Below are 16,655 nucleotides of genomic sequence, written 5' to 3'. Positions count from 1 at the left end.
TGAATTACACACTCCCAGTTATGTGTTATATGCTGTATGTAGAGCTTCTGGCTTAACACCCCAGACACCTTAAAGGTGGATTTGATTCATAAGTTCAACCTGGCATATCCTGTGGCAGCCCGTTTCCATAAATTGTACCCTTCCTATTAGCAAAATGTTTGTAATTAGTAAGACAAGCCCTCATCTCCTCCTTATGAAAGCCCAGACTTCATGTATTCATTACATATTTTTTCTTTTCATCTGTTTGAAGAACAGAAGACTCTGCCTTTGCACTGTTTTGCACCAGAAGTGTGCTGAGAAATTCTGGGTGATTGATCACTTTCCATATTATGTTTCAATCACTGGTTCATACATGAATTGATGACCAAAAACTAGCTATTGGTGGGGCTTTCACAGCCAACTAGCTACCTCCCTTCCAGACCGTGCATTCTGGAGCATGGCCTGCCTTTTTCTGCCATTATTCCATTCTTTTTCAAGTACCCCTAAAGATCCTGTTGAGTGTCCCTAGGAGTACATGAATACCAGGTTGGGAACCACTGGTATGTTGTTTACAGTGCACTTACTCTGATAGTGTTTACAAAAAGGTGGTGAAGACCAGAACTTAAAAATGAACAAAAATGCATCTTATGATCTTTTACTGTGGTTTTTAATAAATTAGAGACTACATTTCTTAGCTAACAATTAGTGGTAGGTTATTTTTCAGGATCTGGCCTTGGGTAAAATCAGACAAAACTATAGTCAGACACCCCCTTAAGTTTAACCCCCAACTTATCCAAAGGTCATAGAAAATTCCATGATTGTTGGCTCAAAGCTTGCTCTCAGCTTATCTGTGGGGTGGAATTATAGGCAAGTGTCTGCGATATTCTATTATCTAAAGTATGTCTTATTTAGAATATCAGTGTCAGAGTTTTCAAAAAAAATGTCAACTGTAGAAGTCTAGCTGAAATATAAAAGTTGTTACCTCTGTTTAAAAGCTGTCAGAGAAGAAGCCCTCCAGGCTGCCAGGGGCTGAAGTTCTACCACTACCAAAAGTTCTGCTCCTCATTTGACCAGTTCTGTTTCATTGAAAGGCAGGACCTGAAGCAAGGCTTCAGATGTGGGGCAAAGTCTATAGGAGATGCCTATGGGAGAAGGTGGTCCTTTGTGCATCCAGATCCTAAGCATGTATGACTTTAAAGATAACTACTACTTTGAATTGGACATGGAAAGTATCTGAGTAATATGGTCAGACTAGTGGACCCTAGACTGGAGCTGGGCTGCTGCATTCTATACCAGTTTCCAAATTGTTTAAGGGCAACCCCCTCTATAGCACATTGCAGTCATTCAATATGATGTGAAAAGAGCATAGAGAACATGGTGACATCTGCTATCTTAAAAGATGTGTACAGCTAGCACGCTGGTGAAAGATGGGCCAATGTGCTTCCTGCCACAGCCACCATCTGGTTCTCCAGATTCTAGGCCAGACCCAGAAGCACTCCCAAACTGTAAACCTAGTCCAAGAGGAGTGTGGCCCATCCCAAATAGACTGCACTCTCAGGTGTGATTAGCTGTCCTATTGCCCAAGAGCACCTCTGTCTTACTTGGCTTGAATTTCAGTTTATTAATCCACATGCAGTCTTTTAACACAGTCAAGTACTGGTTCACAACATCTACTATGGCCCTAGTTCCAGACAGAAAGGACTTCTAGAGTCTGGTCTCATCAGCATACTAATGGCACTGAACCCTGGAAAATCTTTTTAGCTAGGGCCCTAGCCCACCCCTATCCACTGAGTCTTTTTCCCACCAAAATTTGTAGAAAAGGGGGGGAGGCTCACAGATCACTGAAGGGGTGATAAATATTGCCACTCTCCTATTGCCACATCTGAGTCCGAAGATAATTCTCTCTTTCCAGGAATTACTGACAGGGTAGTGCCTCTCATTCAGCTTTTGCTGCTGCTCTACCACCATCATTCTCTTGTCCAGGGTTCTCTTGCTGCTCCTTCCTGCCACACACATACATACAGTCCTGGTTCAGTTTAGAAGCAGAAGAGAGAAGAGACCGTGATTACAGTGGATGCCACTGTAGCAGATAAACTGGGAAAAGTTCAGAAGGTAGCAGAAGTGATCTCAAATCACAGACTGCTGCTGTTGTCACCACTGCAAATAGTGAAGACATAGTGGCAGTGGTCCTCTTAACCCACTGCCCCCTTGCCTGTGGGGTGAGGTAGGCTACCTAAGACAGAGGCAGATGGTATCATAGTTGTCTTCCTCAATTGTGGAGGAGGAGGGTGGGCGGGTCAACTGCATTTGAAACACCATTGCTGAAAACAAGGAAGTTGGGAGAAGTGAATGTGGTGCAATAGTTCTCCTGGCTCTTCCATTTCAAAGCTTTGAGCAGCAGAACTAGGAAGCACACATAATGAAGTAAATGGGGCAACCATGGAGGTGATGAATGTGACACCTTTGCCCATCCACCACCTGAGGCAGCCTGCCTTACCTTGCCTCTTCTATGGGCCAGCCTTGCTGAGGCAATAACTTATGATGATGGTAAAGTGAGCTGCAGCAGTCAAGGCTACAGCTCAGCTCCAGAGATCACCCCCCCCCCACCCTAACAGTTGCTGGCTACTGCTACCGTTCTGCTCCGTTTTGCTCCCCTGCTGGGAATGGCTCAGAAGGGAGGGGATGCTCCTTTCCAGGCTGAGTGCTCCGCCCCCCTCCAGCTATGCCACCGGGGGAGAGCAACTCTCCCTCTTCCCCCCAGCATGGCATTCTTTTCCAGGGGCTGTTGCTGGTGTCGCTCTTCTGCCTCTCTTTTTTTTCAGACTGGGGCCCCTTTTGGGGACAGGGAATCATTGAGTTATTGGACTTTGTAAACCGCTTTGTGAACTTTTTGTTGCAAAGAGGTCTATAAATTCTTTGAATCAAAATATGTTTTTATTCCAAATTAACACTTTAAAACCTTTTTATGACTGTCATATGGGTGGCAGGTGTGAGTTTCATTTCGTTTCCACCCCTTTAGACTGCCCCGGTGATGAGTAAAAAAAAAAAATACTCTGCACATGGGCAGAGGCACTGTCAAGATTCTACGCGTATGCCAGCGTCGGGGTCTATTCCAGCCATGGGCGGAGCTAGCTCTAAACTTCTCCGCCCACATGACGTTCCACCGTGATCCCTCATTCATAATTCCAGGTGCCTCGCCTGTCATTGGCTGCCGCTCCTGGAAAGCGGGGAGGCGTGATCCTCCCTGCTACGTCACGTCCTTATGGGACATACCATTAGTGAAGGAGAATTAGGGGGTGGAGGGGGCTCACCTCTGATTGAGCAGGTGGCAGCCTTTCTTTTAGAATTGCCCGACTTGACCCTTCCCCGCCCAAAGATAAATATTTGCTTCTGTTACTTTAACACTCCCCTCAAGCGGAGATGGTACGTGCCGATCCGCCCCCTCCCACCGATCGCCGCCATCTTGGCGCCTCCTTAGCGCAGGAGCCGAGCGGGGAGCTCGTTCTGCGGTGGAACAAACCACAGAGAAGGAAGTGCGGGGGGTAGGTGGGGCGGGGAGAACGCAGTGGCAGCGGACGAAACTATTCTCTGGCGGCCATCAAGGAAGAGGGGGGATTAGGTTCAGTTCGGATAGAAGGTGGACGGTACTGTTTGGCAGCTGACAGGGGGTGGGGCTCGGACCCAACCACTTGCGAAGGGAGGGGGTGAGGATGCGGTGCCCTGTTCTCTGAGCTGAACCACTGCTTGTAGGGAGGGGTGTGCGTAGGTGGGTGGCACCGTCCTGCATGGGGGGTGTTGGTCTTCAGGTGATCTTCCCAAGTTAGGTGGGAGGCGAAGGAGGTACCACTGGGAAGAGACGGGGGGAGTGTAGATGGTACCACTGCGACTGCTTTCGAGAGGGGAGGTGTCATTGGCCCCACTGGCTGGAGTGGGGTGGCACCATTCCAAGTGCAAGAAAGAGGGGCTTGGTAGTGCTGTGGGGGGAGAAGAGGGCAGTTAGGAGGGTACCACAAACTCTGCTGAGCATCCATTGTGAGTGGGTGTGAGGGATTCAGGTGGCACCACTGAATTCAGGTGGCACCACTGGGGGCCCTTACTGGTGAAAGGGGGGGAGGCTGCTAGGGAGGCTTGGGGGGGCATAAACCGGGGGCAGCACCTCGTGGGTGAGAGCGTTGGGCCTCATGGTGCCATTCGAGGGAGCGCCAGGCCATACCAGCACGTGGAGCGAGTGTTGCCACTGCAGGCTGCCATATAGGGACAGCTGTTCTCCTCAGCAGCAGCAGCGTTAGTTACCCAGTGGGTACTGACAGGGTGCAAGTTCTGGACCTCCACATGGTGAGCATGTTGGCGTGAGTTCTTGAGGGGCAGAAGATTGCGCAGGTCGGAAGGGCTCCAGGTGCGACCATGCAGAGGCCCAGCTGTTGAGAGGCAGAGACTTTTCCAAGCCAGGATTCCACAGGATCCTCTCGCTGCCATGGCCTCCAACTGTACCGGGGGCACGGCGGCAGGGAGCGTTGGCGCAGCCCTGGGCGCTCTCAGCGCTTCCAAGACCAAGACAAAGAAGAAGCATTTCGTCTGCCAGAAGGTGAAGCTGTTTCGAGCCTCAGAGCCGCTTCTGAGTGTCCTCATGTGGGGAGTCAACCATACGGTGAGCAAGAGATGACAAACCTAGGCAGCTCCCTGCTTCTGTCTCCCCCTGTTCACACAAATGGCAAAGTATGTTGCACCTCTCTGTCTTTATTTGAAATGGCACACCCTACCGTTCAATGGTTCCTTCCTCTCGGATCCTTGTGACAGATGTGTGCAATCGCTTTTGGGGGTTCCATTGCTAATGTAGATTTGAACCCACCTTCCACCTCAAAACATGGAGAAGTCCATCTTTTAAAATCACCTAATGGCATATTTAAATGCTGTTTGAAGGGGTGACAGCTCTGTGTTAAGTGAACTTAGACACAAGTCCAGAGAGGGCCCAAAGACACTGTCCTTCAAGGTGAGGTTTCTAATAAACACAGATCACTTCACCTCCCCAGCGATCTTAGTGAGGGATGCTTTTGCTGCTGACTCTTCTTATCTGCTGTTATGGGGCAGAAGTAAAAGGTGTCAACCCCTTCAATAATCAAATTGTATCCTTACCAGAAAATTCCCAGTTCTACATAAGCTCATATATGTCAGTTGAACAAAATAAATTTCTACCAATGTTCCTTCTTTATCCTGTGATCAGTCTGAATTTAAAAGCATACTGTCTAAACTGGAGGAAGATACATACTGACATTTGACAAGATGTTGAAAAAATATTTCAAATACAATGCATGTAGGTGTCTGGAGTTTTTTCAGTCCTGTTCCCCAAACCCAGAAATGAGTACTAGAAATGAGTGGTACCTTTCCTGTGTGAGCAGTACTGTTGGACTTGGGTTCAAATCCCACTTCACCCTGAGCTCATTCAGTTACTTTGAGCAAGGTGGTGTGTCTGTCAGTTACTTCTCTGTATAATGGAAGTACTAAGGAGCTGCCTTGGGGGTCTGCTAGGGAAGAGAAGATTGTGAAGTGCTTAATGTGCAGCAGAGCACTGCATAAATGCTATGATTTATTATAGTAATATTTTGTTATTGTTGGTGTGTATAAATGCACTCACTGTGAGTCTGTCTGTAGTTGTAAAAAGGTATGGAAGAAATCATGATCTCTGATCAATCCTTGCAAATGCCACTTGAGTTATTTGATTTGGTCCTTAAGGTGACCCCAGATAATTTGGGGGGAGATACATTTGAGTGGGTAATAGCAGCCCCCTCCTTCTGTGGGGCAAGTTCCAAGTTTTCGTTATGCAGGCCTCTGAAAAGGTGTGTGTGCATGCCTGTGTGTACATTTGCTGGGGGAGAAATGGCTTATACCACTTGGAACTGTAATAGAATACATTATTCAAGGATTGATAATAAATATCATATTGTAAGCAATATATATGAACAAAGTATCCCTCTTTCCCCACATATGTTGCACTTCCTGAGGCATACACAGCAATGTGGCCCTTTGTGAATGGACATTTTACTTGAGAAACCTGAGAAACTTACACCCCCTTCACATCTTAGTAAACCCCTCTCTCCTCTGCCCCACCCTAGACATAAATTGGGCCCATGGGCCAAATTTATTCCAGAACAACCACTTTATCCCTTGTCAATCCTGAGACAAAATGTGATAGTAAGCAGGGGGAATGGTAACTTTGGCACCAAGTCTTGTGCTCAGACTGCTGTGGGGGGCTAGGGAGACCCAAGCTTCCTATGCAGAGGTTGTTAGGGTAACATGAAATTACTTGCACTGTTTTTTCAATTAATGTCTGCCTCTTCATTTGCTGCTGATGTTCTCTGTGGTATTGATATTGTTGTTTTAATTGTAATTGTTTGCATGTTGCTTTGTAATTTTAGGAACTGCACTGGGCAAGTATAGTAACAAAAATAAATTGCTTGGTGTAGTCCATCAGCTTTTATTGGTGGTAGGTTCAGGAAGGCTAAGAGCAGCACATAATTAATGTATGGGATCTTTTTGCCACAGGAGATTACGATGGCCACCCACATAACATTACTTTAAAAAAAGGATACTTTAATGGAGAATGGGTTTGTCAGTAACTATTAGTTGTAATAGCTAAATTAAATCTCTGTATTCAGGGGCAGGTGACCTCTGATGCCAGATGTTGGGGACAAATAGGGCAAGCTTGTTGCTGTCATGACCTGCTTCTATGCTTCCTGGAGGCATCTGGCAGGCTACTGTCAGAGACAGAGTGTTTAAATACAAGTCCCTTCAGTCTGACCTGGAGTGGCAATTCATGCATTCTTCGAAAGGCAGTCTGGCTTTTTAGCCATTTGGCACTTGTTGGTCTACAACTTGCATGGATTTCTTTTGTCCACCTTCAATTTGCTCACGCTAATTGGCCCTTGGAATCAAGAGCTGACTTTTTGAAATTCAAACAGAGTCCTTCCAGCACTACTACTATGACAATAACAGCTGTGTTCCCCCTTGCTTTGCTGAATTTTGATGAGTCCAGCTCAGGAATGAGGTTAGAACTTTCCCTCCCTGATGACTGAGACTTGCTTGCATGAATACAAGAACTATTGGTATTGGCAGGAACTGTCCAAATATTCTGTGTGATTACAGATAGCAGATGTGGACTAATGCCTTCTTTTTTGTGGGCTTCCTGTACGTATCAGGCGATCTGCTGTTGAATTCAGCATGTTGGGCCTGTGGCTTCATTCAGCAGGGCCCTTCATGCATTCTTATTTATGTGATGAAGAGCTGAGGACAGTCATTTCCAAATTGTGTACCAGGAAATAACTGATGGAAAAAGTGATGGAGGAAAAAGGTAATAAATTAAGACTCAAATCCTGACACACTTTCCAGCACTGGCATAGCTGTGCCAATGGGATGTACGCTGCATCCTGCAGTTGGTTGGCATTCATGGAGGCCTCCTCAAGGTAAGGGAATGTTTGTTCCCTTACCTTGGAGCTGCATTGCCCTTATGTGCTGAAAAGTGCATTAGGATTGCGCCCTAAAGGCTGGTATAAGCTGAAAGTAGCCAGTGTCACCTGCAGAAGAGATTGCCCACTTTATGATTTACTGTTTTGGCCATGTTCTCCTGCCATTTATTCTCTGCTGGATGCGTGACATTCTGTTGCATCACTGTATCAAGTGGGATTGAATGAACCAATTGCAAAAAATTACTTGCTCTCTTAAGTGACTGCCCACTGTGTATGAGTTGCTGCTCTTATGTGGCTGACACAGTTGGAAAGCATGTCCACACATGGGATAGGCTCCTGTAATGGCAGGTAATTCTTACTTTTTCACGCATCCTAAAAGTATGAAGCTATGTTTTACTGGTATGGTTGCCTTAGAAGCAAAAATCAACCAACATAGTTGCGTGGAATTCTTAAAAGAAGTGAGATATACAATCCAAACCAAATACCAAAAACAGCTCTTTTCAAATTCTGTATGGGTCAATTCTCAGTGAGCTAGTTGTAGACTCATCTGCTCATTGAACTTGACTGCTCCTGCCTTAGGCTATTGTGCTGTATCAGATTTGATCAGGATTTGGGGCAACAATGGAACATTTTTGAAAGAACAACTTCTTGCATTCTGCCAATGTCTTTGTGGGGATAAAGTTGACCAATAGGTTGTGCTGTGTTTGAAGGGCATGTCCACCATGCATACGCAATGCCTGTGAAAATAATGCCATTGCTGAAGGGATATTTCTAGTCCCTTGAGCAAATTTGCTTTCAAAGTACATTTGAGTATCCCAAATTTCATAGTTATGGTGAAAGAAGCATGTTGTTCCATTGATGTCAGTGCTGCTTAGATGCTTCATCTGGGTACAGATGGTAAGCCACACTTAAGCGTTAATGTCTCAAGCCTCAAGCTCATGTACTCCTTCCTCACCATCACATGGGTGGAGAGAAAATTTGCAACTTCCGTTCCTAGTTGAAAATTGAACCGCAATTTCCTGTTTCATCTAAACCTGGCAAATCTTGGCTTGTTCTAACCACACTTTGTAAATAAGCCAGGATGTTGGATCAGGATTGTGGTTTGTTTGCAAATTATGGTTAGAACAAGCCCAGATGCAGTGGCAAATCCTGGTTTAATATAAAACCAAAGTGAAAACTGCAAATTTCCTCCCCAGGGACATGAAGGAGAGGGCAGAGTGTGGGAGCCTGAGAATCACCAGAACACTAAACTGTGATTTACCGTGATGTCTGAATCTAGCCACTCTCTGCTGAGTGAGACACTGGCAACTTTCATACGTACCAGGGTTGACCTAAGTCTTCCTGATGCCTGAGGTGGCATGATGCTGCCCCCACACCCAGTGATGTGCCAGTCTCTGCTCCTTCCACTCTCTAATGCTCTGGTTTGGCACTCTCCTCCCCCCTCCCCCTGCATTTCCTCTTCCTCTCTGTCCTCCTCTTTCCTTTCCAACCCAGGGGGTGGAAGGAGAAGGAGGGGGCAGTGGAGGCAAGTAGGAGGCCAGAGATGGGCATTACTTACCAAGTTGCTGCCTGATGCAACTGCTTCAGTTGACCTCGTTGGTTGGCCAGCTGATATGTATACAGCCCAAAGTGAAATACTGCACTTGTCTTTTACACTGTGAAGCATATCTCAGTTTTATTCAGGAAAAAATTGATGGTGATCCTTTCCATTTTGATATCAAAACACTGCAGCATGTATAGGAGGCTATAAAAAGCAGCTCATAACAGTCTCCTGCCTTTTTCCTCCTAGGAATAGCTGGTTTTTCCTCTTTTAAATGATTTATTGCTTTATATAACACTTTTAAATTCCAGTCCTTTTTTGCAGCTACTTTATCCTCTTCTAGATAACACATCTTTGGTCAGGATGTGTCGTTTACTTTTTTACCTTAGTATGGTAACCTGATGATATTGGCTTGTAATAAATAATATTATGAATGTGTATTCTTTGCTCTCACAACTATTTGGAGAATATGCACCATTATCAGACCTGTGTCTATGCCACTGTACTATGGGTGCGTAGAAATTAGTGCAAATTGAGTACCTCTGCTTGTTTTAAAAGTTGTGCTTGAAAGCACATGAGCAATGCTTGATAAAATGTATGAAGCTAGCTGAATAAGATTTCCAGGAGGTGTTAGGCCTTTACTTTTCCCATGGCTATGAAAACCAGAGTAAATTATTTTAAATAACATAAACTATGTACAGTTCATTGCAATTTAGACATGCAGCAAGATTAGTTTATATGGGCACAGAATTCTATTTGCTTAGGGATAAAATTTATGTTTTGTAGAGTGGACCATTCAGGCCCTGAGTTTTATTCCCATTTTACAGATAGGCTGAGAGGGTGACACCCAAGACCTCTGTGAGTCCATGGCAAAAGGTGAGGCTTGATCCTAGTTCATCCAGATGCAAGTCCAGCACCAGCCTTGGGACTGTGCGCTCTCATGCTCTCATTCAAATGCAGGATAGACTTTTGTGTGGTGATGTACTTGCCATGTGGCTGAAAAGAACTTTATTCTCTGGACTTTACAACTGCAGCTCATCCACTTAGTGCTATAACCTCCAATGAACATTTAATGGGGTTTATTGGCTCTGCTGTGAGAAATGCCAACATTGTCACTGGTTTTCTCACCTCTCCCCCAGCCTGTCTAGATTTTCTGTTTCTTTTTCAGATTAACGAGTTGAGTAATGTCCCTGTCCCAGTTATGCTAATGCCAGATGACTTTAAAGCCTACAGCAAGATTAAGGTGGACAATCATCTGTTCAACAAGTGAGTAATGAACAACTTCTGCTTGAAAGAGTGCCTCCCTCCTCCACTGGCTGGTAATTCAGTATGTAAATAAATGGTTGCTTTTTATTACTGTGCAGTGACATGAAACAGAATTCCACAGGAGCTGATGTAACATGAAGCTGAAACAAACGAGCAGAGCATGCATGTCCTGTGCAAAGGAGCAGCTTTGACATACAACTTTCCACATGTTCATCTATGTGCACTGAGACCTGCCTGTTTATAGATAACAGCTACAGCCCCTGCCAAAAACTGCAGCCCCCTTCCAGATAGGGACCAGGAATAATATTTCTCCTACCTTGACCTTACTGTGTTGGCTCCCTCTATGCCTCCAGCTAGACCTAACCTGATCCTGTCCTTCATGAATCTGATGCTTGCATACCTTCGGTACCACCTTCTTCCAAGTATTCCTCTCCACTCCCTTCAGTGTGCAAGGCAGACATTGCTTGTCCCAGGTGTAATCAAGGTGAGATACAAGACAGCACATGTCATAAGGTCACTTTGTGGTGGTGTCTACACTCTGGCATGTGCTTCCACTGGAGGTCTGCTTGGTCACTTGCTCATGGCATTTTGGCAGCTGGTTAAAAGTGTTTTAGGAAGGCTTTGAAAGTGGCTGCAATTGCTGCAGGGACTTTGCTCTTACGTGGACGTTTTCAATTGTCTTTCTGAGCGTTGCAATTTTAGGAATGTATTTTTAGTCCTCTTATCATGACCATTTTCCCCACTCTTATTTGTCATTTTGGAACAACAAACCTTTGGCATCAGAGGGCCAGGACAGGAATGCTAATTTTTTTTTTTTTTACAAAAATCTATCTCTTGGCAATTGGAAGCTGATGGAAGAACTGGAGAGATGGAATTCTAGCTGGGAAGAATGGCAGTTGTGGGGCCTGAAGCTAAAGAAGGTTGGCTGAGACTAAACATCAAAGGAGGTTCCTGAGGGGAAGGTTTCCTTACCTAAGTCTAGTATTAGGGAAAGGGTTTCTCTGTTCCAGCATCTAAGAGTGAGTTTCCATTGTAGTCTACTTGAACGGGGATGGTTTGGCAGGTCTCCTGTCATCATGGTGACAGAGCTTTTCCATCACAGCTCCTCCCCATTGCAATGGTGGTTCCTGCATCTCTGACAGCTGCTGCTCCTCTGTACTGACATGACACTGATACTTTCCTTTCCCAGTTGCCCACCACGAGGACTGGATTGAGAGGAGGACTGGATGTGTTAACAGTTTAGAAGTCTGTCAGGGAGATCCCCAAGGGAAGGCCTGGAATCTGGGAAAAAGCTTTACTTGTTCTTGTATCTGATTCCCAGAGACTATACTTCTCCCTTTCTCTGAAAAATAACTTGCATTGAGGAGAAGGTGGCAGACCCCATTCCCCTCCATCTCCATCCCTTGAAGGACTTGCTTCCCAACTTCCTCTCCTCCCATATGATGTCACCTCCTGTCTCTCTTGATGGTTGGCTTTGTTTTGTGTCAGAATACTGAGAAGACCGTTTTCCCTTGCTCCATATTATATTTATGGTTTTCCAGTTGATTCATATGTCTAGAATTCACTCTTTCCTGTCTGAAGAAATATTAACTTACCTCATTTCTCACATTGTTTAGTCTAATATTCTTGTTGGTTCTTCTGTTTTTTTCAGCATTTTCTCTGCGTCTTAAAATGCTGCAGCTCATTTGTTAGTCTTTGTTCATTGTTTCAGCCATGTTACTCCTGTGTACTCTTCGCTTCACTGGCTCCCCTCACACACGTCTTAGCTTCACTTTAAGCTTCTAGTAGTTCTTTCAAGTGCCTCTATGGTCTTGCTATTCTATATCTATCTATTGTACTCTTCTTTTTCTATATACTCCTCATTGGCCCATTTGCTCTGAAGATACTGAACTGTTCTTGTTCAGTGTCAATTACCCTCTTTCCTTGCCTGAATCTATTTTCCCTTGGAGCTACCTTTCTCTGGAAATCCTAACTTAATCTCTCCCTCTGTTTTTTATGTTCAAACATCTGCCTAAAGTCCATCTGTTTCCCTGACTTTTCTTAATTGATTTTCCCCTCCCACATACACTTTTTCCCCATCTTCTCTAAGGTATGTTGTTTTGTTCTTGGAATGTAAACCTGAGGGTGGGTCTGTATGTTTCTTTAAATTTTTGTACAGCACCTTAGGTTAGAACTATTAAATTATGTAATTGATTATAATGAATAACCAACCCAGGTTAGCTAGTCTCAACAGGTTTGTACCTGTATACCATGTTTTCAAAGACACATTTACACTTTTTGTGCATGCTTTTAAACATGTCTTGAGTACCCAAAGCTACAAAATGTGATGTGTGAAGTGGCTTTCAGCATATGTATCTTGTACTTAAAACCTAATTGACCTCTTAATATTGAAAGGCAACTACTCTGCACCTGCTTCTAGGGAGAACCTGCCAAGTCGCTTCAAATTTAAGGAATATTGTCCTCTGGTGTTCCGAAATCTCCGGGAAAGGTTTGGGATTGATGATCAAGATTACCAGGTATGGAACGAAACCCTGGCATCTCACCCAGGTGTGCCCAAAGGAAAGAGCACAATGCATTGGGGTCGAGCAGTATTGCTTGTATGAGGAAATTGGAAGGTTGACACTTGTTTGCAGGATGAGGTCTGTGTGAAAGTTCTTCCAGTATTAGATTCAGTGGCACATCAGTCACGAGAGAAAAGACACATCTGGGGTGAGAACATCTGGGGTGAGAACATAGCAAGGGTCAAGGCAAAGGTGCTAGTGCGAAGTGTCCAGAGACAGAGGCAGAGGTGCAAGGCAAAGTGTTCAGATAGGAGTTGCACCCCTGGGTGTGTGAGGCAGGGAGGACAGGCAGGCCTGGGAGACAGGAGAAGTTTTCAGAATGTATAAATATTTGCTTTAGCCTTTAGGAGAGGTTGTTTTAATTTAATTCCTTTATTAATGAAAGAAAATTTTAAAAAAATCAGAACATAAACACAATAAACCAAATGCAAAAGAAAGGAGAGAAAATAAAGGAAAAACCCTTACTTTTTAATTAATAAATAATTAATTGTGTGTATAAAACTACAAAAAAAGTAGCAATCTATACTATATACCTTAATCTGTAAACAGTAAATACACTATGCATATACATTACACTATGCATACCATCTAAAATGTTTTCAAAAAATGTTTTTTGTTGGTGTTTTTTTTTAAGCACACTATTTCTGTTTGTAAAAACAAGTTTAAGTTGTTCAAGGTGCAATCCTAACCCCAGCGTTAAGCCAGCACCAATCCATTGACTTAAGAGTCAGGGAGACCGTCGCAAGGAGTTGGACTGGCTTCCCTGCACTGGATCCAGGCCTGGCAGAATAAGTTTGCATTAGCTGAGCTCGGCCAATGCAGGGGTGTGGGGAGGGTGGGGAGGAGGCTTTTCGGGATGAGAGGGCAGCCAGCAGGGAGCAGGAGGGGGGGCAGGATCTGGCAGTTATGCCAGATCGTGAGCCTGTTCTCGGGCAGCATGGAGCAGCCTCTGGCTACTCCATTCTGCTTGGATTTGCACCACCACCTAAGATGGTGTAGATCCGAGTAGACCCATTGGGGCCAGTGCAGCGCAACACGGGGTAAGGGGGAAGTTTTCCTCTTTCTTTGGGTTGTGCTGATTCTGGCCCCAAACTTGTGCTGGATACAGTGCAGTTACTCTGGCCTGCCTATTCCAGCACAAGTTAGAATTGGGCTGCCCGTCAAAGATCTGAAACAAGAGAAACGTGTGTGTGTGTGTGTGTGTGTCTTTAAAGGGATGTTTGGGAAGAAGATAATCCTCTGAGATGTAGAATACCCTAGAGCAGGGGTGTCCAAACTTTTTGGAAGGAGGCCAACATAATCTCTCTGACACTGCATCGGGGGCCGGAAAAACAAATGATTAATTTACATTTCAAATTTGAATAAATTTACATCAATGAATATATTAGAGATTAGTATTAGTATTTATATACCGCTTTTCAACAGAAAGTTCACAAAGTGGTTTACAGAGAAAATCAAATGACTAATGGCTCCCTGTCCCAAAAGGGCTCACAATCTAAAAAGATGCAACACCAGCAGACAACCTCTAGAAAAGACACTGCTGGGGTGAGGCAGGCCAGTTACTCTCGCCCTGCTAAATAAAAGATAAACACCACTTTAAAAGTGCCTCTTACCCAGTTAGCAGGGGTTAAAGATGGAACTTATGTGAATGAATGAAGGTTTTACAATAGCTTAAGGCCTATAAAAGGTCTTGCATAAAGCAAGGTCAGCCTTTCCTTCACTGCCTCTGCTGTATCACAGATGTGAAACAGTAAGTAGTGGAGGGAGCCGTTCTCCCACAGCTCACACAAGAGGTTGAACAGTCACCCTCATGCTGAGAGCAGTTGCATCAGGCCAGCGTGGGCTCCAGCAAGTCTCTGGAGGGCCAGAGGCTCATTTGAGACTGGGGGCTCCCTGTGGGCCAGCTTGGGAGTACCCGAGGGCCGCAAGTGGCCCCTGGGCCAGGGTTTGGGCACCCCTGCTCTAGAATAAAGTCTAGTCATGTCCATGTTCTGGAGTTCTGTTTTACACAGAGCCTGGCACTCTGCTGGCATGAAGTGTAGCTGAGGCAGCATTTAACACATTTTGCATTCCCACAGTTGAAGTTGTCCTGGATTACATGAAGATACCAATGGTGCATCTCTCGTCTGCTCTTCTTCTATCTGTGTAGAATTCTGTGACACGGAGTGCCCCAGTGTACAGTGAGAGCCATGGCCGGTGCGGGGTCCGTTTTCTCACCACCTATGATCGGCGGTTTGTCATCAAGGCAGTTTCAAGTGAAGATGTTGCAGAGATGCATAACATATTAAAGAAGTACCACCAGGTAGAGGAAATGGAAAAAGAAAAGGGAATATTAAGACCTGGTGAAAGTCTGTTTCAATTGATAGCTACATTTTGACACACTTCTCCCCAGAACATTTTGGGCTCCCAGGGTGTGATTAGGCGCCTGTTGTCCTCAACCACAATTAAGTACAGGCCTATTGTAGTCTTATTGGCATTTTTGGTACTAAATCAAACTGATCCCCACTGTCGTTTGCCGTACGTGTAGTGCATAGTGAATGCACGTGTAGTGCATAGTGAATCGCAATCAGTGGGAACTTTAATTGCAAACTGGAAGTTCAGGCTGCTTATGTCACCCTGAAAAAAAACTGTTAGCACATCCAATGCACATCTATTCAGACATACGTTCCATTGTGTCTGGAGGGGGGGGTTGTTCATAGGAGAGCATGTATGGAATTGTAACTTTGATCCTTGTGCTCAATCACGTTCACTCCTCTTTGTTGCCCACTGTGTTGCCCACTGTGGCCTCTGCCATGGGATCCCTCTCCCCCACCTCCACAGTAGGCCATGCTTGCTTGCCTTTCTTCCTGTGTTGTAGTCTAGCCAGACTTCCAGGTAATGTCACAGCCTAAGTCCGTGCATGCGAGTGAGCGTGAGAGAGAGAGAGAGACTATGCTCTCCCCAATTTTGGCTAGACTAAATCAATGCTATTGGACTGTGTGTTCCTTTCCTTTGGCACTGATCTAGAAAGATGGGACCGAGGGGAAGTCTCCTAAAATCATGGGCAAAGCATCCTATTTTAATGTGGGAAATTGAGGGCCAGTTTATATTATCCAAGTAACAGTTTGGGATGATGTTATGGCCCATTAGTTTCCCACTTCTGCAGGATAGACAAGAAGGGATGACAAGCCCTGGTTGTGAATGATTGACATTCTGTGAATGGTTGACATATCCAGAGAGAGAGATTCAGTACCTTTTTAAAAACTGTACTGTACAGGAAATTTGATCCAGCATGGTGCTACCTGTTGTTTCTGTCTTGCAATGGAGAAAGGCTGCCCCTGGTGGAGTTTTTTATGCAGTTGTGAAACAGGAACAGGATCTGGATTTCCAACATCAGGAAAGTACATACAATTTCTTCCAGCAAATATTGTTCATGCAGATGCCCCTTTAGGCATAACTACATTCATTCAAAAAGGAAAAAACATAATAAGGTGCCTACTTTAATTTCTGTGCCACGTTAGCAGTAAACACGTTCTACACTTTATTTGCGTATTGTGGTTGCTTATACCTTGGCCTCCATGTAGCCATAGTTTTCCTTGGTCTTTTAGCCCCGTTCCTCCTCTTCTGTAGGTTGGGGGAACACTGAGGCTGGGGCCAGGCTTCAATAAGATACTTCCTTGTAAATTCTTAATTCTGAAACCAGCCTCTTGCATAGTTTATCTTACGCTGCAGAGGGAAACCCTATGCATGTGTAACAAAAACCTGGTCTCCTGTTTTGAATTTACAGCCACTTTTGATTTCTGACACCCAATCTCTTGTGCAAAGCTTATCTTTGGCAGCAGACTTCAGTCTTGTATATGTTTAACCAAA

General features: G+C 44.8%; 1 protein-coding gene across 1 annotated transcript in view; it reads left to right on the top strand.

Moving 5' to 3' along the window:
• The first annotated feature begins 4,151 nt into the window (after nt 1-4,151).
• PIP4K2B (phosphatidylinositol-5-phosphate 4-kinase type 2 beta) overlaps nt 4,152-16,655 on the top strand; it is a 32,166-nt gene continuing 19,662 nt past the window's right edge. The window contains exons 1-4 of the mRNA XM_066628992.1: nt 4,152-4,627; nt 10,148-10,245; nt 12,665-12,761; nt 14,956-15,108. Coding sequence (XP_066485089.1) covers nt 4,454-4,627; nt 10,148-10,245; nt 12,665-12,761; nt 14,956-15,108 — 522 coding nt within the window. The 5' untranslated portion in view covers nt 4,152-4,453. The remainder of the gene's footprint in view (nt 4,628-10,147; nt 10,246-12,664; nt 12,762-14,955; nt 15,109-16,655) is intronic.

This window comes from Tiliqua scincoides, chromosome 5, assembly GCF_035046505.1.
Source record: "Tiliqua scincoides isolate rTilSci1 chromosome 5, rTilSci1.hap2, whole genome shotgun sequence".
NCBI classification, from domain to species: domain Eukaryota; kingdom Metazoa; phylum Chordata; class Lepidosauria; order Squamata; family Scincidae; genus Tiliqua; species Tiliqua scincoides.
The sequence above is the reverse complement of the archived record's forward strand: the minus strand, read 5'-3'. Positions and strand labels throughout refer to the sequence as shown.